This window comes from Ambystoma mexicanum, chromosome 12 (assembly GCF_040938575.1).
Source record: "Ambystoma mexicanum isolate Mex_15411 chromosome 12, UKY_AmexF1_1, whole genome shotgun sequence".
NCBI lineage: Eukaryota > Metazoa > Chordata > Amphibia > Caudata > Ambystomatidae > Ambystoma > Ambystoma mexicanum.
In genome coordinates, this window is record NC_090936.1 from 818,506,902 (window position 1) to 818,533,333 (window position 26,432).

Here is a 26,432-nt window from a genome sequence, read left to right on the forward strand (position 1 = left end):
TTTTGCTGATGCAGATTGTACAATAAGGATTATATTAATCAACTAAGTGTTGAAGAAGTCTGCTAGTAGGGCGGAGATATACCCACGATGGACAGTCTGCATGCCACCATCAAATGGCAGGCCGGGCATGGGAAATACATGACGGATGTGTGCTGCCAAAGATGCTTTTATTGCTGCTAAGAATAATGCAGATGTTGAGCAATATCATTTTAATGAGAGCATTATAGAACCCAGCATTGTTTATTCTAATGGATGATAGCTATCTTTGTTGGACACAACACCAACAGACTCACACTAGTAGGCCACATGACTAAGGTAGCACACTTTGCCTGTGCATCCTTCATAGACTGTGTTGATATAAGTACATTTAAAGAAACAAGGAACATAGCATCCAGAATGATCAGTGGAATTCAAGCATTCACACAAATAATACATTGAAATAATACATTGGCAGGACAGTATTGCACAGGTCATCCATTGGAGGTTTGTCATTATGGTATTCAATCTTTCTCCAGTGTAGATTTCAGGGGATTACAATACTCTGATTTTACAGTGCCTTGAGGGAAAGGAGGAAGGAGATTTTAAGGTTTAATTATGCTTTATTCATTTTTATAATCCAAACACATTGAAAGGCTTCAAGGGGCCGATTCATGGAACAAACGTGCGCTGAAAATCTTGGCGCAAGCAGGCGCAAGAATGAAAAAACAGGTGCACGCGCACGTGTGCGATTCATGGAAGTCCCTGCGCGTGTTTTCCTTGGGATGTGCGCCAAACCCGAGCGTGGCGCACACGGGCACACAAGTCATTGCAACAGCTCAAAGGCCGTGTGCGAGGCGCACAGGGAAAGCGCACAACATCCACGCACACACCAAAAAGGGGGTGGGACACGGGGCGTAACACGCGGAATGGGGAACTGCGCGTGAAAAAGAAGGCGTAACTGGGAAAGTACTGCTGGGAAGTACACGGAACGCCCACACGCACGCGAACCACACGTATTCATGGAATCGAATAGGGCAAACCCCTGCAAGGGCAAAGACATGCACAGGCCTAAACACGTCCACCACAGGAAGGCATTCCTGCGCATTACAAAAGTGTGCGCAAACAAAAAGCACGTATATACAGCCATGATGAATGTCCCATACTGTGGCCCCCTAGGATAAATGATGTGCACGCAACACACAGGCATCCCATAAAAAGAAGAAAAAGAGACAAGTGCCCCCCAGTAACCCACGTGCGTGCAAAAATTACACACGTAGTATGGTGTGGCAGCCAGGACCTCAAAAGAAACGTACGCATTCAACAGACAGGCCAGTATGGCTGTAAAAAAAAGGGGTACGTGACAAACACGGACACCCGCATGTATTTCGGGGGTGCGTGGGAAGTTTCACACGTGTTTGGCCCTGTGCGAGTGGGGTACGTGTATTACTGGGGTTCACGTGAAGTTTTACACACGAAAGGGCCCTTTGCTAGTGAGGTACATGTATTACTGGGGTGCGTGGGAAGTTTCACACACGAAAGGGCCCTGTGCAGTGGGGTACGTGTATTACTGGGGTGCGCGGGAAGTTTCACACGTGAAAGGGCCCTGGGCGAGTGGGGTACGTTTATTACTGAGCTGCGTGGGAAGTTTTACACGCGATTGGCCCTGTGCGAGTGGGGTACGTGTATTACTGGGGTTTGTGTGAAGTTTTACACATGAAAGGGCCCTGTGCGAGTGGGGTATGTGTATTACTGGGGTGTGTGGGATGTTTCACACGCAAAAGGGCCCTGTGCGAATGGGGTACATGTATTACTGGGGTGCGCGGGAAGTTTCACACGCAATTGGCCCCGTGAGAGTGTGGTACCACTCACCGTCTGCCTTGTGTGTAGAAGAATGCGTAGCCAACACCCACCCGCTGTGAAGTAATAGCGTGTGAAGCCCAACGGCTGAAAACACATGCCTGCACCCCACGAAAAGCACGTACAGAGCAATGGAAAGCCACCTGGGATCTTCAACCCGTGCCAGGACAACGCCCGTGCGTGATACGTCACAGAAGCGCTTACACGCTAAGGGCCTTTCCTCGGATTTCACACTGACGTGCACTTTTTTCACGTGCCAATTCACTCCGTATCAAGCTGTCCACGCGTACACACACAGAAGACCACGCTCTTGCCCTGAAGGCCATTTTCCTGCCCCCCAGATCCCCGAGCACGCTCCCACCTGCCATCTGCTGCTGCCTGACTGCCTGCTGCCCACGTGACCTACTATTTGGTGCCTGCACGTCAGCCAGGGTTCCAGTTGCTGTGTCCCCTGCTGGAACAAAAGACTCCCGACTGGGATACCATTGCTCCACAGCCCAGCCCCAGGACCCAGTTTCCCACCCACGCCTGCCTCGGGGGTCGCCATGTCGGGGAAAACACCATCTGAGCCCACTGGCGACCCCCAGGCAGAGAGGCAGAGGGCAACCAGCTTCAGTGTGAAGGAAGTTGGTGTCCTGGTGGAGCATGTCCTGCGGCATTATGATGCCCTCTTTGGAACATCACCCGCCAACAAGGAAGGATGGGAGAGTATCTGGGACGACGGTGTGGTTGCCATCAACGCGGAGGGGGTGGCAACCCGCAACATCAAGCACGTCAAGAAGCGCTGGGAGGACTTCAGGTCCAGGACCCTCCACAAGGCCCGGCGCCTCGCGGATGGGGGCCAGGTCATCATAAGTGACATCCAGATGAGGGTCCTGGAACACGTATGCCCACCGCTCCACGCCCAGATCCTTCAGAGGAAGACCCATCTGGAGTTGAGCGGTAAGTGGCCAAGCATTGGTGTGCGAGACAGGGCATGTTGCAGTGTGCTGGTAGTCTGATACTTGCCTGTATGTGTGACATGGGCCATGTATGGATGTGTGTGTGTAGGGACATCATGGTCATGCATGTGAGACCAGTAATGTGCGAACCACATGGTTGGTGCATGAGTTCCAATGCTACATGGGGAGCTTTATTGCAAATGCACACATGAAAGCATGCCAGTGTCTGTTCTTGCACATGGTGGGGGTGTGAGGGATGGGTGCTGCTGTTATGTACATGTATGGTGCACATGTGTGTGTGTCTGAAAAGTGTGTATGTGACTTTGATATGCCATGGATTCACAACACATGTCCGTGATGATGTGTAGATTCACTCATGCAGTGCGGTCACCGTTGTATGCACTGTGTCTATCCACTGTGTCTGTGGTGTACAAAGCATGATGCATGACCCTTCGGTGATGTGGGTGCATTGGATCGGTTTATAATCATTTTTTCGAATACAAAAATGTCAAAAGTCATTTTTTCGAAAAAAAGTTAAAAAAAAATGTCAAATATTTTTTTTATTACGGGGGGTTCCCCCCTAACCCCCCTTTTTTTTTTGGTTTTACACATTCTTTTTTTATTCCCGGACCCCAAAATAAATATATAATTATAAAAAAAAGAAATTCGACATTTTTTTATCGACATTTGTTTTTCGACATTATTGACATTCAACATTTTTTTTGTTGAAAAAATGACCGACCACCCATGGGATCAGTGTGAGCCAGGATGCATGTGAGTTTGAAGGCAACATTTTGATTAATAGAGGCCCTTGTACATGGATGCTGATGTTGATTGCAGGCGCCATGCCTGTTTATGCGTGTGTGTTGCGTGCATTCACCCATGTGTTGTGGAGGGACAGGATGGAAGTGACGTTAGACACTGCCACTCATGTGTTATTGCTTCCTGTCTAGGGGAATATTGTACTGTACCCTGATGCTTGTGTTCTATGTCTCCCTCTACGCAGCGTCAAGTGAAGAAGAGGGCGGAGATGGTGCTGTGAAGCCAAGCGGCGGGGATGCCTCCACTGGGCGTCGACGCAAGGCCCAGCCACCCTCCCAGGACTTGCCATCATATGGGAGCGAGGGAGCTGGTGCCGCGTCTGCCACTACGGCTGTGGCGGAAGGGCCGGGTGAGCCCGCACATGGACTTGCAATGGCGGAAGACGGTACGGAGACATCCAGGTTGGTGGTCTCCACAGAGGAGGAGGAGCCCGCTACTGAGCCGCACATGGGGCCTGGTGGTGGAAGTACCACTGGTGCAAGTGGTGCAGTCCAGGGACAGGGTCAGGAGGCAGCGCAGGTCACCGCGGAGGGGCCTGTGCATGTCCCTGTCTTTGACCCTGTGACTGCACCACCATGCACCAGCAGGGAGGCCCCGTCCCAGGCCCGTCCGCAGGTAGGGGGAGAGTGTCATGTCATCTGCCTCTCCACTACCTGCGGACGAGGGGTCCCATGAACGTATGGGCTCTTTCCTGGTTGGTGTCGCGTTACGCACGCCTGACATTCATGATGACGTGCGTTCTTCCTGGGCAGAGAACGCACACCATCACAAAGAGCAGCGTCACAACATGGCACCGTTGGGAGGGGCCCTGGTTGGTGGTTTCCTACCTGTGAGGCGCACTCTGGCGGACCTCTCCTCCTCTGTGGAGACTATGCGCCGGTCGTTCTCCCTGCCGTCTTCCGGCCCAGATTCCACCAGGGTCCCCTGTGGACCTGGCCTGACCAACACAGCCAGCTTCGTGTATATCCCATCCCTGCCACAGTCGGGAGTCGGCGGTCCAGCAGGGGTGGACACCACAACTGGAGACCAGCTGATGGAGGATGTGCGGACAGGGCACATGGACAGCAGCAGCAGGAGCAGGCTCTAGGTGGGAGCAATGATGGCTCGGGGCATCGACATCAGAGGCGCACCCTGGAATGGATGTGTCTTCCGTGTGGCTGCGGGACAGGATGGAAGTGACGTTAGACACTGCCACTCATGTGTTATTGCTTCCTGTTTAGGGGAATATTGTACTGTACCCTGATGCTTGTGTTCTATGTCTCCCTCTACGCAGCGTCAAGTGAAGAAGAGGGCGGAGATGGTGCTGTGAAGCCAAGCGGCGGGGATGCCTCCACTGGGCGTCGACGCAAGGCCCAGCCACCCTCCCAGGACTTGCCATCATATGGGAGCGAGGGAGCTGGTGCCGCGTCTGCCACTACGGCTGTGGCGGAAGGGCCGGGTGAGCCCGCACATGGACTTGCAATGGCGGAAGACGGTACGGAGACATCCAGGTTGGTGGTCTCCACAGAGGAGGAGGAGCCCGCTACTGAGCCGCACATGGGGCCTGGTGGTGGAAGTACCACTGGTGCAAGTGGTGCAGTCCAGGGACAGGGTCAGGAGGCAGCGCAGGTCACCGCGGAGGGGCCTGTGCATGTCCCTGTCTTTGACCCTGTGACTGCACCACCATGCACCAGCAGGGAGGCCCCGTCCCAGGCCCGTCCGCAGGTAGGGGGAGAGTGTCATGTCATCTGCCTCTCCACTACCTGCGGACGAGGGGTCCCATGAACGTATGGGCTCTTTCCTGGTTGGTGTCGCGTTACGCACGCCTGACATTCATGATGACGTGCGTTCTTCCTGGGCAGAGAACGCACACCATCACAAAGAGCAGCGTCACAACATGGCACCGTTGGGAGGAACCCTGGTTGGTGGTTTCCTACCTGTGAGGCGCACTCTGGCGGACCTCTCCTCCTCTGTGGAGACTATGCGCCGGTCGTTCTCCCTGCCGTCTTCCGGCCCAGATTCCACCAGGGTCCCCTGTGGACCTGGCCTGACCAACACAGCCAGCTTCGTGTATATCCCATCCCTGCCACAGTCGGGAGTCGGCGGTCCAGCAGGGGTGGACACCACAACTGGAGACCAGCTGATGGAGGATGTGCGGACAGGGCACATGGACAGCAGCAGCAGGAGCAGGCTCTAGGTGGGAGCAATGATGGCTCGGGGCATCGACATCAGAGGCGCACCCTGGAATGGATGTGTCTTCCGTGTGGCTGCGGTTGGGCCAGCGCATAGATGCGGAGCGGTGGCGTGCGGAAGAGGCGTGGCTCACCATGGTCAGGGCAGAGTTCTCCATGCGTCGGGTGTTGAGGCGGGCAGAGTGCCTCGAGGTGACTCGCAGGAACAGGCCATGAGTGCCTCCCTGCGAGACCTCGGGGCCAGGGCAGAGGCCCGCCTCCGGGACACCGATATGGAGTTCGATGATGCCCTGGCCCAGGACACCACAGAGTGAGCCGCAGGACTTGTCCGACGCCATTCTACATAGTTAAATAGTGTTAGGTTTCCTTTCCTTTTCTTTTTTATTTTGGTTGTGCTTGGACAATGCACCACGTGTTTGTATATAGTTTTTTATTAGGTATTATTTTTGGTAGGTTTCATTTCATCAGTTGGGCTCATGGACCCTGGATTGTTCATTTGTACATAGTTCATCATTAGATTATTCTCCTTTTTTTATTTTCACCATGGAGCAATGGATTTCACTTTCTTTTTTCCCTTGGATTTGCTTTGTTGGACTGTGACTTTGGACACCATTTCTTTTGGATTTCTTTGGATTATGATTTCTTGTTTTTTATTCTTTAACGGACATGCAGCATTTCTTTAATTATTCCCATTGTTGTGTGTTTTCTTTTAATTACATTCATGTTGTGTTTAATACATTTTTTTCTTCATACTTCGATGTGTGGTATTATCTCATTGGTTTCATGCATGTCATGATATGGGTTTTCACATTCACTTGCACCCATTGTGTGTGTGTGACGGACATGTGTTAATTTACATACTTGCCTTTGGGGTTGTATCATGTAATTGCCTTTTCTATGTGGGTGGATGCAATACTTGGTTGGGTCTTTGGGCTGGGGAGACTGGCCATAAGGGCCATGATTGAGGATCATCATGATGTGGGGGCAGGGGGACATGAGTGGGACATGAGTGGGGGCCTGCTGGCAGGTGCCCTGCACTGCTAGGGGGTGGGGGTGCAGGGGGACATGAGTGGGGGCCTGCTGGCAGGTGCCCTGCACTGCTGGGGGGTGGGGGTGCAGGGGGACATGATTGGGGGCCTGCTGGCAGGTGCCCTGCACTGCTGTGGGGTGGGGGTGCAGGGGGACATGAGTGGGGGCCTGCTGGCAGGTGCCCCGCACTGCTGGGGGGTGAGGGTGCAGGGGGACATGAGTGGGACATGAGTGGGGGCCTGCTGGCAGGTGCCCCGCACTGCTGGGGGGTGGGGGTGCAGGGGGACATGAGAGGGGGCCTGCTGGCAGGTGCCTTGCACTGCTGGGGGGTGTGGGTGCAGGGGACATGAGTTGGACATTAGTGGGGGCCTGCTGGCAGGTGCCCTGCACTGCTAGGGGGTGGGGGTGCAGGGGGACATGAGTTGGTGATCAGTAGTGCAAGCTGGCATGTGGCTTGGCTGGGGGGCATGCCCATCGTGGATGGGCTGCCTGCGGGACATGACCAGGGGTGCAGGGTAGTCTCCTGTGGTGTGGGCTGCCTGCAGGGGCCCTGGAGGGTGTAAAGGGAACACCTGGGAGGACCCACACTGCCAATTCACGTGTAGGACTCCCCACGCACCCCCGAAATACAAGTACCCGGATCCAATCACGTGTGAGACTTCACGCGAACCCCAGTTATACACGTACCCCACTCGCACAGGGCCAATCGCGTGTGAAACTTCCCGTGCACCCCCGAAATACACGCACCCAGATCCAATCACGTGTGAGACTTCACGCGAACCCCAGTTATACATGTACCCCACTTGCACAGGGCCAATCACGTGTGAAACTTCCCGCGCACCCCCGAAATACACATACCCAGATCCAATCACATGTGAAACTTCCCATGAACCCCAGTAATACACGTACCTCACTCGCACAGGCCCTTTTGCGTGTGAAACTTCCCGTAAACCCCAATAATACACGTACCCCACTCGCACAGGGCCAATCGCGTGTGAAACTTCCCGCGCACCCCCGAAATACACGTACCCAGATCCAATCAAGTGTGAGACTTCACGCGAACCCCAGTTATACACGTACCCCACTTGCACAGGGCCAATCACGTGTGAAACTTCCCGCGCACCCCCGAAATACACGTACCCGGATCCAATCGCATGTGAAACTTCCCGTGAACCCCAGTAATACACGTACCCCACTCGCACAGGCCCTTTTGCGTGTGAAACTTCCCGCGAACCCCAGTAATACACGTACCCCAGTTGCACAGGGACAATCGCGTGTGAAACTTCCCCCGAACCCCACTAATACACGTACCCCACTCGCACAGGCCCAATCACATGTGAAACTTCCCACGAACCCCAGTAATACACGTACCCCACTCGCACAGCCCCTTTCGAATGTGAAACTTCCAGCGAACCACAGTAATACATGTACCCCACTCACACAGGCCCTTTTGCGCCCGTGAACGCCAGTAATACACATTCCCCGCTTGCCGTGCTGGTACAGGGTTAGCGCAGCCCTTTGCGCTGGATTGGGGATTTTGATGGCTTTTCTCTGCACGAGGGGTGTTCTTGGGGGCGTAACTGGTGCTGCTGCAGGGTCGCTGCACCACTGTGCGCCACGGCTGGTTTTGGTAGCTAAAATCCGTGCGCGGAAAATGGATTTTAGAGCACGCGGCTGCCGCAGAGATTTGCACGTGCACACTGTGCGCCAGCCACGTGCGCCACTTTTGCGCTAAATTCTATGAATTACCCGTGTGTGTCTTGAGGAAATACTTTCAATGATAGAGGAAGGCAAGATGAGGGACCACCCTTGACAAACCTGCAGAAAACCTACTGAAAAGGCATGTAAATGCAAAAAGTAAATCAGTGTGGGAACATGAAGAGGAGGTAAGTTTAAAAGAAAAGGCCTTGGGAATTCCAGCTTGTGATATTACATCAGTAGATATTTATCTATTAAGTTCCATCCAAAAATCTGATGTATTCCCCATCAACACTTATGAGCCATAGAGGGACGGGCCAGCACAATGGGAAGGGTCCACTCACTCAATTGTTCTTCTATCTTTCACATCTTTAATGTATTTTACCATCTCTCAGATGTCCTCATAGGGTTCTTCTGACAAGTGGCAAGGTTCACTAATGGTAAACCATTCCTGGCGGAGCCCTAATATCATATTGTATGCTTATTTGTCCCTTAGGTTAAAAAGAGAAAACCTCTGGACAGTCTGTCAGAATCATCAAGAGAATGTATTCCTTTTAAGTGTTCGATTTTCAGGGATATTAAACATATCTTCTCTCGAGGGGCTCCAAAGACATTCAAGGTTGTCTTCTCTGCTGGAAATTAAGTCCATTGGAAATGGCTCATCCACTACCAGTTACCAGGTTATTTACCAGTTCACAAGATATATTTGTTCTTTCTTTTCTCAATCAGCGTTGCGTTCTCCGTAGTGCCCATTCCAACCTGGTCTCCCACTTTGAAGGTCCTTTGGCAGGCATCACACTCATCCAAATGGTTCTGTTTTTCTTGATATTCCTCCAGAATTTTTTATACCTGTCTTTGAACCATTCACATTATCTCCTGTGTATTCTGGACAGATTCTACTGTATTGTCCATGATGAATTTAATATGGCAGTGAAACCTACAGATTGATTCATGGAATTGTTTGAAAGAATCTTCACCTTCTGTCCAAATCATGAACATGTTGATACATTGCAAACATGTCAGTGATCTCTGAGCTTGCTATTATAGTAAAACCACTTGGAAGTCTGCCATGAAAAGGCACCGTTTTCAGGACGTTTTTGTATGAAGTGTTTTTCATTAACACAACTTTTTTTGTGAGTCTGAATCTCAAGAGGTCTGTGATTGCTCTGATTATGGTGTTTTGTTGGTCATTTTCTGCAGTAATCTGTCAGACAGTGATTTCATCTTTATATGGAAAAATGGAGAGTGGTGAGGGGAGATCAATCATTGTCAGCTGTGCATTAAGTAGTGTACACCCTATCTCTCAGAGAGTGCCTCCAGAGATATATGTAAACAAACTTACAGCATCACCCCACTGATCAACACTTGCTTCGTTCTTAGCAATCCTGTTTATGATGAGCATGTGTCACTTAAACCGCTGCTAATCAGACTGTGTCCAACATTTTTCACATGCTTGCTGGTCAAGACCCCTGTTTAGTAATACTTCTGGATTTCTCAGTGCTATTTGTTACTCACATAAGTCACATATGGTGCTCCATTTCATTCTTTTTATTCTCATAGTTGTGAGGTGCGGACTCCTGGAGTGCCATGGAACATCTTCAAACATTCATAACCACCAATGGTAAATAGCTCAAGGACAGGCCTGGTTAACCATGATCTAATAATGTTCTTACTACCATGGACATACAGTTGTCCCTTATCCTGAAGAGTTTGGATAGCCATGAATAGCCATTGATGACAAACATTCAGGATGGTGTGACATATTTGTTCACCTCTTGTTCATGTTACCTGTGAATTGTCAACAGTTGCTGGTTTACTGTAGAAGACCCACTCTTAGATATATGTACAGGGCTCCAACTCGTAGGTTGGCATGAACTACCTAAAAGGTTTGGTAGCTATGGTTGAGCAGCCAGGCTTAGTCTAGGAGGGAGGTGGGCTGTTGTTGAGTACTAAGACCTTTGAGTACACATATAGTCAAGGAAACAATTACACACTGCAGTTATATAGGTTTTTATGATATACACTAGGGCAATGTTAAATTCAAAATACAATTTAGGCAGGTAAGGAAAGTGTCACACATATTCACAGTATGAAACTTGCTTTAGCAATACTCTGTTCAATAGTAGACCATTAGATGTGAAACAGGTAAGTATCAAGAGTAGCTTCAGCTTATCAAATCATTCATCAACCAACATTTACTAAACAACAATACTGGCAAGTTAGATAACTTTGTATCAGTTTGAACTTTATAAGTCCAACCCTATCTGGGGAGTGAGAGTTGCAAAAGTTAGATGGAGGCACTAGGGGACCAGTGTCCCATGGCCTGCAGAACAAAGGAAGGCAGGCACTGTCAACATAGTCAAATTTACAGATTATGCTTTTCATAGCAAGTAAGTAATGAAATTGGATTCAAAGCACTCAGGGTGCTAGGTATAGCTTAAGGATTTCAGCCTACAGAATTGATGTCCTAAGGAATGGGAGAACACGGTTGAGCCGTACATCCCAATGTGAGTCAAGAAGCTTAAGCGAAGCAAACAGCGCCACAACAATGGCCTAGGTATGTCCACCCAGGAGCCATACAGTACTTTCTTCAATGAAGAACAGCAATGTCACTGGTAGGTCCACAAGGTAAGATGACGGCAGCTCCGGTTCGGGTCTCTGGCATTAGTGGATGGAGGAGGAACCTTTGGTGGGAGAAGATGGTCAGACTTGGTCACAGGGATGTCCAGCAGACGGTCTTCATGGAACTTGGTTCTGGAGTCTTGACAAAGGCTTTTTAGAAGTGATGATTGCCACTCAGAAGACTTTCTTCCTTCTCTTGGTCCTCGATTCTTCTGAGGGGACTTCTATGATTAGGATGGAGTCTATGTAGGCCAAGACAGATGCTCACGAAATTTGTAGCCAGACCGCACTGGACGAGATGACCCACCGCAGCAGTGCCCGATGTCCCAAGGTACTCAAGTATTGCAGGGCTGGCAGCCTACAGCACTTTGTGGGATGGCTCAAACTGTAGCTGGTCTCAAGACTGGTTGTGCTCACCAATCCAAGGGAGAACATTGTCTGGTCTGGATCTTCGCTGTCACACAGAAGAGAGGGCTGGACCAGAAGTGGTAACTCAGTCTGCTTTGACAGTCGCTGGAGATAGTTGCAAATGTCCTCTTCCTTCTTTGGAAGGGATCTTCCAGTGGTCGACTATGGCTTCAGAATCAAGACCAATGCCTTTTATGCAGGAACTCGGCCATTCAGCATGCAGGCAACATTCAAACTTTGTGTGGGGGCAGTCCCAACGGGACAGCTTGCCACCAAGTCAAAAATGGATCTAAGAATACATACTGAAGAACAATGACCTGATGCATTTGAGTGTTCTCCCAGCTTCCTGTCCTCCCAGACACACTAGCAGTTTTGGGCGGGCTTCTAAGTGGAAGCCTGTCGAAGCCAAATGAGTGAGATTACTTCCGCCCACCCAAGCTAGAAGAGAAAGGCCCAGGAAAGGGCAAGCCATCATGAGTTGGCAAAAATAGAAGACAGACACCATTTTAGGTCAGTTGTGATCCATGTGTCCCTTACACAGCTTCGACAGCAGCTTGCATGTAAAATTCCCAAAAGTCGGTAGAAAATATCCACTGCCATCAGCCACTCAGATAGACTTGCCACTGCAACTGGAAAATTACAGGAATAGTGAGAAAATGCATGCATTGTGTCCCCTCAGCACTACACATATGGTGGGGTGGGCTGATATTACAAAACAAAAACAAAGGTAGAAAAATAAATATCCCCCTATCCTGGTAACAATATGTCATCACAGCTGCCACACTGCACAGAAGGTGTTGTGTGCTGCAATAGGAAAACACAGATGCCATAAATAGATATGGTGGAAAGCAGATTTCATCAAGAGAAATCAAAAAGGGTTCTCAAAATCACAGGAAAGAATGAGTGAGTGAGGAAAAGGGGTCCCACTCAACAAGAGAGTCAGACACAAATCCAATAGTCCAGCAAAAAGGACTGGGGGACTCACTAAATGGGGAGAATCACACGCAATGCAAATTCTACCTAACACTTATTACCATGAAGGGCCATGTTTACTAAGCACCGCAGGAAATGATAGTTCCAGAAACTATTGCTGGTAGAAATAGTCAACCACCTAAATACCATGTGACTGTTAACAATATAACCAAATTCCACTCCTATAAACTACCACTGGGAAAGCTGATAACATGTGAAAACGTGGTCCTTCTATGAAAGCTCTGGTTATCCTCTTCATGTAGTGCAAGTACACATGATTGAAGGACGCTAACAATATCAGGATGTCAAGTACAGAATTGGAAATTAACTATTTTAGAAATGTATTCATTCATTTTGGAATGCTGCAATAGTGCAAAGTATGGTGAGTATTTAAATACACAAAACCCTAGGAAAAGGATCATTCAGATCTCAATCCCGGTAATAGAGGTCTCTGTCTCACCTACATACATATGATTAATGCCACCTGTTCAATACGTGTCAAACATTATGTGTCATTGTTGCTGAGTACCAGTTCACTGGAGACAGTATTGATGGCATGAGCAAGACTCTAATCTTACTTAATGGTCCACAGTGTAAGGAGGAGGTAGGATGTGGAGACAGAGCTGGTGCCATAGCGCTCTCCATGGACACACAGATAGGGCAGTCAGAGACCAGCTCCCTAAGCCACGAGGCAGCTATCTGGATATAATGTGATTCAGGGACAGTGACAAGCACTGAACCGGGGAGCTGGGCTGCTGCAGATTGTAGGCATATGTCCAGAGTAGGTAAATAACAGCAAGGTGAAGACGTAGGCTTACCCCAAAGTAAGGAAGGCCAGGCGTGGAAAACAGAAGAGGCAGGCAACAGTAAGAACTAGAAGGATGGGTTTAGGAGACTCGAAGGGAGAAATAAGGTAACATGACACAGGAAAAAGACTAGCAGGAAAGAAGCAGGGAGGGCAAATATTCTGCACAGAGGCACAGATAACAGAAGAGTTGGGAGCGCATTAAAGTGCAGCCATGTCTGGATGTGTGGGTTTTAAATCCCACAGTGCATCAAAGAAAATTCTCATGGCCTCATGAGGAGTTGCCGGGGGAACAGAGGTTGCCAGCCACATCGTGCATAAGTGGTAGTGCAATGCTGGTCCTGCTCATTGGATTCAGCATCCCCATCACCATGGCAGGATCTGGCTTGCCGCCGCAGACCGGTTCTCAGCCTGCCAGTCCACCGTGGGAGAAGTCACCAACAAGGGTAAATCCTTCAAGAAGGTAAGCATGGGGCACGGCAGTGAATGCATAGCATGAAAGGATTTAATAACCTATTCATGAAAGACCATAGACAAAAATACCAAGAACTAAATCAGAGAAAGAACATGGGTACCATGTACAAACTTGGATACCTCCCTTTATTTATAATACTATGGACATCCAAAGAACAGGGGTCACTCTCTTCTTTTCTAACCAACCTCTCCCAGTTCACAGTTGTAAGGTTCTTTACATAGGAGCCCATCCCATGCTTTGTCGAGTGCAATGCTACACATTTCCATCCATGTTCTTTAAGATCAATCTGGAGATCATAGGGAGATCTGTTGTTGGGTTCTAGCATATTCCACCTTATTGCAAAGTGACAAATGGGAAATGACCATGTGATGGGGGAGGGGTGTGCGGCAGAGGGCCATAACAATCTGGATCTTTCATTTTTATCATAAACTCGGCTTCCCAAAAATATTAGTGTTTCTCTCCTGGCCAGTCCTTGATGACTTGTTTAGCTTTCTCGTTTACTGCCTTAATCTCTCACAGATGTTCCAATGGTCTTACTAGTGGCTTCAATATCAAGCATGTATAGTATAACCTTTTATACTGTGAATATCTATTGAATGAATCCACCTCTGTCGTCGTGAGGGTCATCGGGGCTTTGCTAATTTCTGTGTTCTTTCTGATAAACTTGTGGCGCAGGCTAGGAAGGTGGACCAAATAGCAGCCAATGGGCCTCATTCCGAGTACGGCGCTAACCAATGGCGCTATTAACGCCTTGGTTGACGCCGTACCCGGACCGGCAGCGCCGTGGTGGATGGCGGAATGACCGCCCCATTCCAAGGTTGGCGGGGCGGTAATTCCCCATTCACCAAGGCTCTTCCCCATTCCCAAATGAGCCCCCATGGGGCTCAATGGGAATGGGGAAGATGCAAATAACGGTGACCGTTCATTACGGTCACCGTTATTGGCTTGGAGGCCCCTTTGCGCCCTCGACTTTAACACCTGCTCAAAGCAGGCGTTAAGGGCGAGGGCGCAAAGGGAACTCGGAGTATGGGGGTAAGGGATCACCGCCACCGGTCTCGTTACCGGTGGCCACTATCTCTTACCGCCATACTCGGAATGAGGCCCATTGTGTTTCATTTTCTTTCGGTTTCTTTACAAAGATTTCAATTTGCTGTCTTTCAACATCTGTGATTCTCATATAATGTTGACTCTTTAAAAAGCATTACAACTAACATATGTGTTTCTTCTTTGAATATGGAGTAATAGCTGCTTATATGGCACGGTCGCCCTTCAATATTTCGAAATGAAATTTGATTGGATTTTTTTTTTAATTTCATGTATCACTATTTCCTAATATTGTTCCCTTATCATTAGATTGTAAATTGCATGAATTGTCGAAGTGATCCGGCATCATTTTGGTACGGTTGTGTTATTTTACATTTTCTAAATGAAATTAATACACACAAAGAAGAGGGCTTCTAAAAAAAAAAATTTAAAAAAAAGCGACAGCATCTCACCCTCTGAAGACATCTAGTATGGTTCCGCCGTGCTAGTGCCCATCCAGCTAAAGAGCTGTTACGTCAGAAAAGCCAACACTTCACATCTTCTTGGAACTCTGCAAAACTACTTGACTATTTTTTAACTGTAGCTTTTAATAACTTTAAATAATTTCCCAGAAGAAAAAATAGCACTATTTATATATAGCCATGGTATATGCTTTGATTTGCAAACTGTGCTTATTCTTTCTTTGATGCACACTGAGCATATTAAAATGCCTTCAGTTACATTTGTCAGGAAGGTTTGACAAAATCCTAAATACTATCAGGGTCATTCTTAATCAGTAAGAATGAGATCTTTGCCTAGGCCTTTAAATACTGCCTTGAATTATATTTTATGGTTGATTTCACCTAAATTTTGGACCCTTTTGTAAGAAATGCTTGATTACACATTTAACAATCTACCTTTTAAATTCAAAAGAATATTGGATGTAGGGCTTACATGTATGAGAAGCATTTTTTGCCAGAGGACACTGATCCCACGGTAGAGGATGCTGAAAGGACTGTGATAAATAAAATAAACTCCATCCAATAATAACATTGTAGTAGAGAGCCACAAAGAAACACACCTGCAAAAGAAAATGACAACATGAATTACTGCGTTGTGATATCTTGCAATAAACGTAAGTATGCTTGAAAACATGACTTTTTAATACTATGTGACACCCTGATTAATTTTACTAGCAAATGTTTTATCTATTGATGTATGTACTATTGAAGCTATTATTTAATATTACCTGCAATGCCATATCCACATATACACACAGTTGCTCGATAATCCTTCAAACTGGTGCTTCCACCGCAATATATATCACACATTCAGGTTTTTATAGCTAATACAAGAAATCCTTTTGAAATGGAAGTTCTTGATGAATACACCAGGAGACTTCAATGAGATTCCTTGTGATATTCCTATGGGGCATGAGACAACCTCAGGTCTTACTAGTTAATAAGTTTTTCTGAATACATTCTGCTGAACATTGAATCAACTGAATTTTCACCGTGTTCTCGTGAATTGGGTTCAACAAACTCTTAGGGAATTTCAGGTGACAGATTTGGCGTATGTTCAGTCCGATTCATGGTAATGAAATGTTGCTGTAAGCTCGAGGTTGAGGAGGCCAGTACCTTTCCTACCAGCACATGTTGAAAGCAAATAAAGTATTAATTTAATGGAATAGGTAAGAAGTTCAGAATATTTCCTGCCAGGGATGCTGAAAGAAATCAAGGAGTCGAAATGACTTGCACCTTGGTGTTTCTTTAATTAAGGAAAGAAAAGTAACGATTTATTTGCAGCTGACAAATAATAACAATCTTTCAAAAAACGTAGTGCCAAATTCACAAAGTCTAAGGCAAATACAAAATTAGCAGATGGTGCATTTTTTGTATTTTCATTAATTTGAGAACTGAGCCTTAAGGGCAGATGTGGCCTGCACATTTCCATGGGGCTGTGCTGCAGCACAAATGATATGCGGGCAGGCCCCCTGAATTTCCTTAGTGCCAGGAGAATGTATGGACCCTGCACACATAAGTCTTTTGTTGTTGATATGTTGTGTGTTTTCTAAGGTACAGAAGTCATACAACTGAAACACTACCTGATTAAATGGTATTCCTTTAAGGCAGTGCAGAGCCTATATTATGAATGCTTGATATGTGACCTACTCTGCATCAACCTTACTGTCCTTTCTGAAGTACTTTACTTGCAGCCATGGACTCTGCCTCTTATTGAATGAATAACCCTGTTGTTCCTCTTGAAAGCAAACACATCAGGACGAATCATCCCACACCCCAAATGCATGTCTGAGGTACATGCATGTTATGATTTCCCCACATTGTAATGATAATCCAGGATAAAAACAGAATCAGTTAACCTCTAAAGGATGAAAAGCAGTCCCAGGCATGCCTTTTGGTGTGACATTCAATGTTATATTCCCCACTTTAACTTTACTAATTTGAGCACATTTAAAAGGATGAAAGGCTGAGTTATTCTTACCCATATTCAAACCTGGTCCTGCAAGTAGATCTCTGCAGTATGTGCATTCATTTACTCCGATACCTTACTGCAGAGTTTAAAATGTGCCGTCCTATATGGATACCATTCATTAATACACAGGACTCCATTCTCTCTTGCCAACTCCCTCATCCAGCATCTCCAGTTCCCCTAAAATTTCTCTACCATCCTGAAGCATTTGAATTTGCTTTGTGTACATTTTACTCACTGATCAGCCCAAATCTGCCCGAACCTCTCAAAAGTCGTAGAAAATATCAACTTCTTTAATATGTATGCTGTTTAAAGGAGATCCAGACACATTTGGGTTGTATGGGACAAACGGTATGACCTGCATGCACTGTTTAGATATTGATGGATGGTGTTTGGACACAACATTGATGAGATACAGTATTATTATTTATGAATGAAAATGTCCTGTATTATCCATGAACAATGCACGTGGGTTGGATGAAAGTAGTTAAATAATGTATTGCCACTTTCCTGGCTATAATGTCTGCACATTTGTTTGATTAATTAAAAATGTAGGGTGAAATTCTCTGCAGTCTTTTCATTTCTTCACTGTTTAATTGAATAGGCAAATATTTGCATCCTTCCAGAGGTCTGTAATATTCAAACACTATTTAGTAATACGGCATAGTTCTAGCAGCTGTGCAACTAACGCAACTTTGATAGTTTCATAAACCTCATTTGTGATCCCATCTGGCTCTCCTAATTGCCCATTACTCACATTTCCATTATTAGGAAACGTTTCCACTACTTCTTTAACTACATTTTCTAGACAAGCTATTGTCATGTTTTTCAGTTACAGTTATCACAATATGTTGTTACATTATTGCTAACATCGTTATGCTGGCTATTGCATTAAAGCCAATCACCTATTAACAGCATCTCTGAAATGCAGATTCAATTTCTTCTTGCTCAACTACGATTTTCTATTTTTATTTTTTGTATTATTTTCTATGATTAAAAGTGTTTTACAGTTTACAAGAAACTTTTACACTAACCCAATAGGCTTCTACAAAATATACATACAATACATACAAATACATTGACTTTGTTCACAAACCATTTAATCAAGAGGCAGTTTCAAGTGTCTTCAACGTATGTTTACCCATTATGGGCACATAGACTTGTCCCAAATCTCCCTCCATGCTGCTTCTCCCTCAGACATTCTACTCTTCGAACCCTGGAGAATTTCCTCTAAAAGTGATGTCAAGGCAATTATTAAGGCCTGATTAGAGGTGAGCATCAACCTCTCCCATAGGTTTTTAGTCAGGACCAGAGCGTTCAAATGCAAGAATCCCCCCAAAAGGTGTATTCTGTGGTCCAAGAAAAAGGGGCACTCTAATACCAAGTTGGTGAATCATTCCATTGAAACTGAGCCACACACTCTGCACCCAAGCATATCTCTGGGTATGCCCAATTTGGGCCCCAGAGCTTTTAAGGGAGGCAAGGCATTTAGGCAGAATTTAAAGTAAAGATTTCAATGTTTTTAGATGGAAATTTCTGAAAGTAGGATCTCAGCTTGTGTAATGGTGAAAACTAGTGTTGGTTATCCCTAAACAATACTCATCTGTGTAGATCTTTGTAATCATTGATTCTGTCCCAGACAATCATTTTCCTTTTTGTTTTACAAAATCACTGTTTGAGGAATCTAATGAGATCATGCTTGCAAAATCCTCACATCTCTTACAGAACCTAAGCAGAAAGGAAGAGTGGACCAAACTACCCTTTGGAAGATCATTCATGTAGGAGCAAATGGAATTTCCATCAGCCTCTATGATTTTAGAATGCAAGGGCAAGCATCTTTTTATATATTGGGCCCAGCAAGATGTGTGGACCAATTCCAGTCTACTAATGCTTATAAATGTGGACGTTTGGGAGACCTCAAACAGTCTTCTAAACTTTCCCTTACAGTCTGTTCAAAAAGGTTCTATCAAGAAAAGGCATCAATTCACAAGCATACAGTATGGTTGCGGTCATTTTCAACGTGTACAATTCAATTAACGGCAATGCTCCAGAGAGCCTTCATAAGGGTAATACCAGTTCCAAGTGTTGCTGCCAATCTATCTCTTTGGAGCAGAAATTGTTTTTTTGACAAAATAATAAAAAAAATAAGGTACATTATGGTGGAAGCCTGTTCAATATTGGTCTGATTTAAGTCACAAGAGTAAGACTTGAGTTTCTGCTTTGTAGAGTAGGACAAAACAAATGACTTCCAGAGGTTAATTTCAAGATGACCCCTCTCCATATATCCATGTACCGCATCCAAAAGTCTTTGGAGACCAGCAGGAGTCTAGTTCTAGTTATGGGTATTGCACATTTTATGTGTCTATGGGTCTAACACTCTTATTGAGAATGGATCTATTCTATACCAATGGATTTTACAGTGCTGATACATTTATAAGTAGATATTTATATAACAGAAGTACAATGGTGTATCAAGTGTCAATCCAATCATAAAGCACCCTGTCCCAACAGGCTTCCAGGGGATCTGTACAAAATAATCCCTAGGATTTTTTAACCATTCTAATTGATTATTTATATGAGAGATATGAGATCAAGGATCCTCCAAGCTACGTGACTAGCCTGCGTGATTGTGCCCATTTTTAAATGGGGCAATTGAAATGACTGTACATTTACAGACCAGTTGCACTATCTGACATATTTGAAATTCTGGTTAAAGCCTTAGGAACTACATTTAGGAGGAGGATATGATCTAATTACAGAGTGCCAGATGGGTTTCTTCACTGCCATGGGGGCAATGGAACAATGCTTAAATCTGTCATTAATAATAGGTAAATATTGTCATGTAAAAGGGGAACACATTTATTTGGCTTTGATGGACCTCGCCAATTTGATTGATAAATGTATCTGGCATCAATTCTCAATTGTGAGAAATTATGAATGCCATCGGGAAGAAGAACATCTTTTGAACTCAATAGCACATCTTTGCACTAATAGAAAGCTTTTTGCTCATTTGCTGGGTCTGATGGAAAATCACCTCACACTTTTAATATTGCCCAAGTTTGAGGAAAAAAAGGTGCATGATGGTAACCAAACATTTTAATTTATATGTACATTGTTTAAACACATTTGCAGTTTCTATGGCTTTATTCATTGTGTTCCTGGCCACTCAAATAATTTTTCAGATTATGCAGTTGGCACAGTTTTGATACCTCCAACTCAAGTGTCTCTGCATATTTTAATTAAGTAATATGTTTAATTGAACTGCATAATAATAATAATAATAATTATTATTATTATTATTATTATTATTATTATTATTATTATTATTATTATTACTATTATTATTATTATAAACGCAACATGACAGTTACTCTTGTAAAATAACAAGTTTTGTTTTTTCTACATGCACATCTAAAAAGAGCAATTCATTTCATGTTGACAGAACCAATCTAACAACGATTCACACTTGATTATTTTGGTGTAAAGTTTTGGACTGTACTCAGTGGACTGCCCAGGCCAATAAGGTAGCCTCCATTGCCCATCAAGCCAATGGTAGCATATTGAAATGATGAGCTAATCACGGAGAGAAATCTATGATACCAGCATGGAAAATCGTTAAGGTCAAGCCTAAAGGAATTCTTATGTATATGGCATGAATGTAGTGCTATATCCTGTTGAAGGCCTCATCACGGGTTGTGCGGTATCCCAGCTCTAATACTGCCATTTTACCAGCTGGGCAAATAGCGTTACCGCTACTCGGTTTGGCGCTATTGGCACCGGATCACAGGTAGTGTGGTAACTGTCAATCCCCATTCCCAATTGGGTCTATTGGATCCAATGAGGCTGCCCAGGGCGCTATTACAGCTGGCGGTAATAGCTCTGAAAATGCCCATACTGCTGGTGCATTTACCACCAGCTATAAGCTGGGGGGAAATGTGGGCGAACTCAAGATCGGGTGGATCCTTAAATGTGGTGGTAATAACATTATTGCTGCATTTAAGGGCTACCACCCAACTCGTGATGAGGCCCTATGAGTTTGAATTCATAATTCCAAAAAGGTTGTTTGAAGTGTTTAGAACCGCAGGTAATGAGTTATTATATCTCAAATTAGACTTGTGACCCGCATTCTCATTAATAGACGTGTCCCCTGTTTTGGTAGGGAAGCTGCCTGGCAAAATCCTAACCTAAACCTAACAGATCTTATCCTTAGGGATTTATGAGCTTTGGATCTATGGAAGAAAGATGGCTTAATTATGTTTACTCCTTGTTAAAAGATATAGTGTATTCTTATCTGTTTGAGGATATAGGTAGCATCTCATCATATTCAGAGAAGCTGATAGATGGTATTTTCAATACTAGAAAGTGTGATGTACTCTATGATAAAGGCAACTCAAGCATAATTGAAATTGTAAGTTCCAAATGCTTAGGCAAAAGCTATTAAACTTTCCTGTCTAATAGACATTCTAGATCGTTGATCACAAACATGAGATTGGGCCTCATTACAAGTTTGCCGGTCTGGGAACTATGGTACCGGTTAGCTTGCCGGTACCGTAGAGCCCAGGCCGGCAAACTACGAGTTTTGGTCTGACTTGGCGGCCGTAATGGCACCTGCGAGCAGAGCATGTTGGATACACCGGCTCCACTCTGAATGGTGCCGGTGCAACCGACCTCCCCATTCCCATTGAGCCCTATCGGGTTCAAATTGAAATGGGGAGCATTCCATTCCGGCGCCTACGAATAGGCAATTACCGGGTCCAGCAGGGACCCCGTAATTGCCCATTCGCGGGTCGCAGAATTTTTCGGATGTTTGGTGGCAGCCTGATGGTTTTACCAGCAAGGTTGCCGCCAAACTTATAATGAGGCCCACTTGTGTTCAGTGACCATTATCATCCAAAAAATCTAGATGGGGAAACACGTTCAATGGTCTATGCCATTGGGATGGTATCACTCAAGAGACAGCTACTTTTTATTGTTTGCCTTTGGCATGACAATCCACAGAAATATTTGATCCCTTTATTACTTAATTTCAGACAAGGCTGTTCTGCGTATTGTTGTCTTAAAAAAGTGAACAAGTTAAGAATTTGCTTGTGAGATACATATTTACTTGTAGTGATTCACACTCTAACTTCATAATGGGTTAAGATACCATTATGCCATATTTTTCTAATTACATGTTTTTAAAAATATGAAGGTGATATGAATAGATAATGTTTTTGCTGTATATTGCAGATTTTCTACAACATTGGCACAGTGTGACTGATTCTAATTTAGTTAGTTATTTTGCACTTCAGGATTAGAAAATGTAATTGATGAGCTCTTTATCTTATTTTGATGGTCAACTCATTGTTTTCCTATTTTGTATGTTTTATATTATGAATTATACGTATAGTGATGTTGTTAGTTTGAGCTATTAGGAGCTGCTTGTGACACTTATAAGCCAAAACTATTGCATTAGAGTCAGATAGAGAGGAATGGCATATGAAGAGGGACACACAGGTTGCAGGTTTTGTTTGTTTATGTGCCGACCCATTGACTGCCCATTACCATGTTAATCGCTGTGTCCATTTCCACCAATTTCTAGCCCCGCCCCACCCAAAACGCCTCCGCATGTGAACGCTTTGAGCTTGCTTTATTCAAGCCTTGCCATCAAACGGTGCACTAGAAGTGCCTGCCAGTGTTTTTTTAAATCAATCTTCTGAGAGTTAATGACTCAATTTGCGTTGTAGGCCCCGCTACTGGTGTAATAAAAAAATCTTTCCAGGTGTGCCTTTGGCCATTCGATTTATAAGCACTCTGTGTGTTTTTTTACTGAAGTCCTGTTAAAAGCAAGCGTAGGCAGAGCCAACAGTTTTGGCTTGTGTATAAGTATTAGGCATTTGTTAGGCACTGCTTTGAGATGCCCAGGTACTCACACCATTTTGCACCTGCTACCATAAGTTACCAGTTAATACCACTACAGCTGTGCCTCACAAGAGCCTTTCCCATGCCTATACAAAATCTGACAATGTAGCCATTGCCAATGCTTGTTTTTAGTATGTAGTGTTGTTGTTCTTCACAAAAAATATACATAATTTTCTTGGGCTGTCTGTGCATTTGAGAACTGAACATGTGCACAGCAACCCTTAACCTGAAAACGTGAATAAATTATGGTACGGCGGTGAACACATCTGGAGTAAGTTATCTTTACATCCTAACCCTGAAGCTGTCCAGATCAGTATATATGGTTCAATGTTACAAACATTTTAATAATGGTCTTTGGTCATTCTTATGTTTCCACAGTTATGTTTGGTTGTATGCAAAGCCGGCTGGAGACCTCACAGGTGATCTGTGTTCCCTCCTATTGTAGAATACAATAGGATAATACCATACCGCAATTTTCAGAATTTATTTGTATTTATTTGAAGAACAGAGATGTCAATTTTGAACAGAAATGATTTACAATAACACATTTACTGATGACGGAAGCATTCCCACAAGCAGTGCCTGCACAAAACCATAAAGATGAGAACAAGTAATGAGCCAGTTTATGATACTGGCAAAATATTACAACATATACCAGGGACAAAACAAAACAAACTGAAACAAAATGTATTTCGGAAACCATATGAATTACAATGGTAACATTAGCCTCAGGGGACAAGAACTTTAAACTAATGAGTATTACTAATTTAATATACAAAATTACAGTATTAAGTGTCACTGTAGGCAGTGGTGGGGTCAGGTAGGGAGGATTGGGACATGGCAGATGGGAGCTCCATCTTTAGAAAGTAAGTGAAGTTTAAGTCAAGCTTTGAAGACAGCCACCGTTTGGTTGTCTCTGAATATTGTGAGCAGTGGGTTCCAGTGCTGCCGGGTGAGTAGAGAGAAACATTGGAAGCGAGAGGAAGCGCAGGGAGGGTATGGGAAGGTTGAGTGCAGATGGCATTGAAAGTTGTGAGAAAGGTGAATTCTACTGTTGAAGAGTTCAGCATGGGAGCCATCCAGTGATGAATTGCAGTAAGATGATTCATAATATGCTACAAGATGACAGAGAAGGAGGGAAAGGATATCAATTTTTCAGTGTCATCAGCAAAAAGGTGATAGTGAAAGACATATTATGAAAGGAGTCTTCCTGAGACAGATGTATAGAGGGTGAAGAGCAAAGGTCCAAGGACTGATCCTGCTGGGACACCAACAGCGGTGGGGTGAGAGGTTTGTGAGCTCAAAGAGATTTTACAGCATCAACCTTCAGATTGGAGGCGATCCAGGCAAAAGCAGTTTTGTAAAACTCAAGGTCCTGGAAATTGAGGAGGAGGGAGGAATGGTCGACAGTGTTAAAAGCGGCAGAAAGGTCCATACGGAAGCAATATTGAAGTGGATCACCAAGGCTTTTATCCTCAAAGTACTTAAAGGAATGGTTCACCCAAAAAATTTTATTGGCCAAAAAGATGGGCAATAATAAAAAAAAATATACTGGCACTTTTTTTTTAAAAAAAGTTCCTATGTAAAATTTTGAGCAATTGAAGCTCAAAATTTACAAAAGCAAGCAGATGGGGGCATCCATTTTGTGAAATGGATGCCCGCCTGTGCTCACTTTTGCTTTTGTGGCACTAATGAAGGAAAAGCCAGCCAGCTGTAGTAAACAAAAGCTACCACTGGGTGGCTTTTCCTTCATTGGTGCCGGGACTCGCAGGACGGAGACCGGAGACTACAGGCAGAAAAGCAGCAGCTTCATCTCGGTAAGTGTTTTTTTTTTTTTAAAGCACTAGCTGCGTTTTTAAAAAAAAAGTTTTCTGGGCTGGAGGAGCCCGGAAATCCTAGAAATAAAACCGCTGCTTTAAAAACATATTTATGTTTGCGGTAGCTTTTGAAGCTACCGCAAACATAAATACAACGTGATTGTGTTTGAAAATGCTCCGAGCCAGAGGAGCCTGAGAATCTTAGAAAGAAAAACAGCAGTGTTATTGAAACACAACCGCGTTGTGTTTCTGCCTGCCGTGGCTATCGCTTTGGGAGACCCAAAGTTGAAGCCAAGGCAGGCAAAAACACAACGCGGTTGTGTTTCCATGCCGCAGTGTTTCTGCCTGCAGCTCCCTGTGGGGAGCCCGAGAGCCCCAAATGCGAAAGCAGCTGCATGCAGAAACCAAACGCGGTCGTGTTTCCATGCCACAGTGTTTCTGCTTACTGCAGCTTTCCCATTTGGGGCTCTCGGGTTCCCCGTGAGGAGCCAGAGAGCCCCAAATGGGAAAGCAGCTGCAGACAGAAACACAACACGGTTGTGTTTCCATGCCGCAGTGTTTCTGCTTACAGCAGCTTTCCCATTTCGGGCTCTCGGGCTCCCTGTCTGGTCTGGCCAGGCGTCCTTAGGGGCACCCGCTGGCAGACATCGTAATGGGGCGGTAGAGTGATAACGGCGCCAGCAGCTCTACCGGTGCCGTTATCAGTCTATCGCATTCCTCGTAATGAAGCATATTGTCTCCACAAGGCAACAAAAGACACATGAAGAAGGCCAGATCCCAATATCGAAGACTGCATTGTGTTTCAAGGACACCAGCAACCCTCCTGAGGAGGCAAGGCCAAGCCTGTGGTACTAACCTTGACTTGTGGATTGTAAATCGAAAAGGCAAGAAAGAACCACACACAGCCGGTGAGTTGGCAAGTGACCTGAGAGACCAGTGTGTGCAAAGAAAGATTGAAGTTTGCATCAATATATCGCAAGTGAAGGCTGAATGTGTGTGGACGAGATGAGAGGAAAGGCAGACCTGTGAATGAACTCTAAATTAAAGACAGCTATGGAATCAGTGATACTCAGTAACAGAGTGGTCCGGCAAAGAGGAGAAGCCCACTCCAAAGTCTGTGTGAAAGGTGCATTGTTTTAAGCAATAAAATTGAATGAATTATAAAAGCGAAAGTGAACAAAGTTAACCCAAAGAAGTGGGGAGAGGGAAAGCTAAACATTAAATTCTGAGTTGAAGTCTACCTGCGGTAGTTTGTAAGGAATCCCTGTGCATTCAAAAGTCTTTGATATCCGAAAAGTGGTCTGAGCCCGACTGAGAGAGACCCGAAGTGTAAAAAGCTTGGAAGGGAGCCCTGGCAAGTGTTGTTGAACTATGAAAGGTCTGAACTTTTGTTTTGTAGAAGAGGTCTGAGTCTGACAGAGG

The 26,432-nt window shown here is 45.2% G+C and overlaps 1 protein-coding gene across 1 annotated transcript in view; it reads right to left on the reverse strand.

Moving 5' to 3' along the window:
* SLC6A15 (solute carrier family 6 member 15) overlaps positions 1 to 26,432 on the reverse strand; it is a 778,634-nt gene that overhangs the window by 430,914 nt on the left and 321,288 nt on the right. The window contains exon 4 of the mRNA XM_069629318.1: positions 15,757 to 15,883. Coding sequence (XP_069485419.1) covers positions 15,757 to 15,883 — 127 coding nt within the window. The remainder of the gene's footprint in view (positions 1 to 15,756; positions 15,884 to 26,432) is intronic.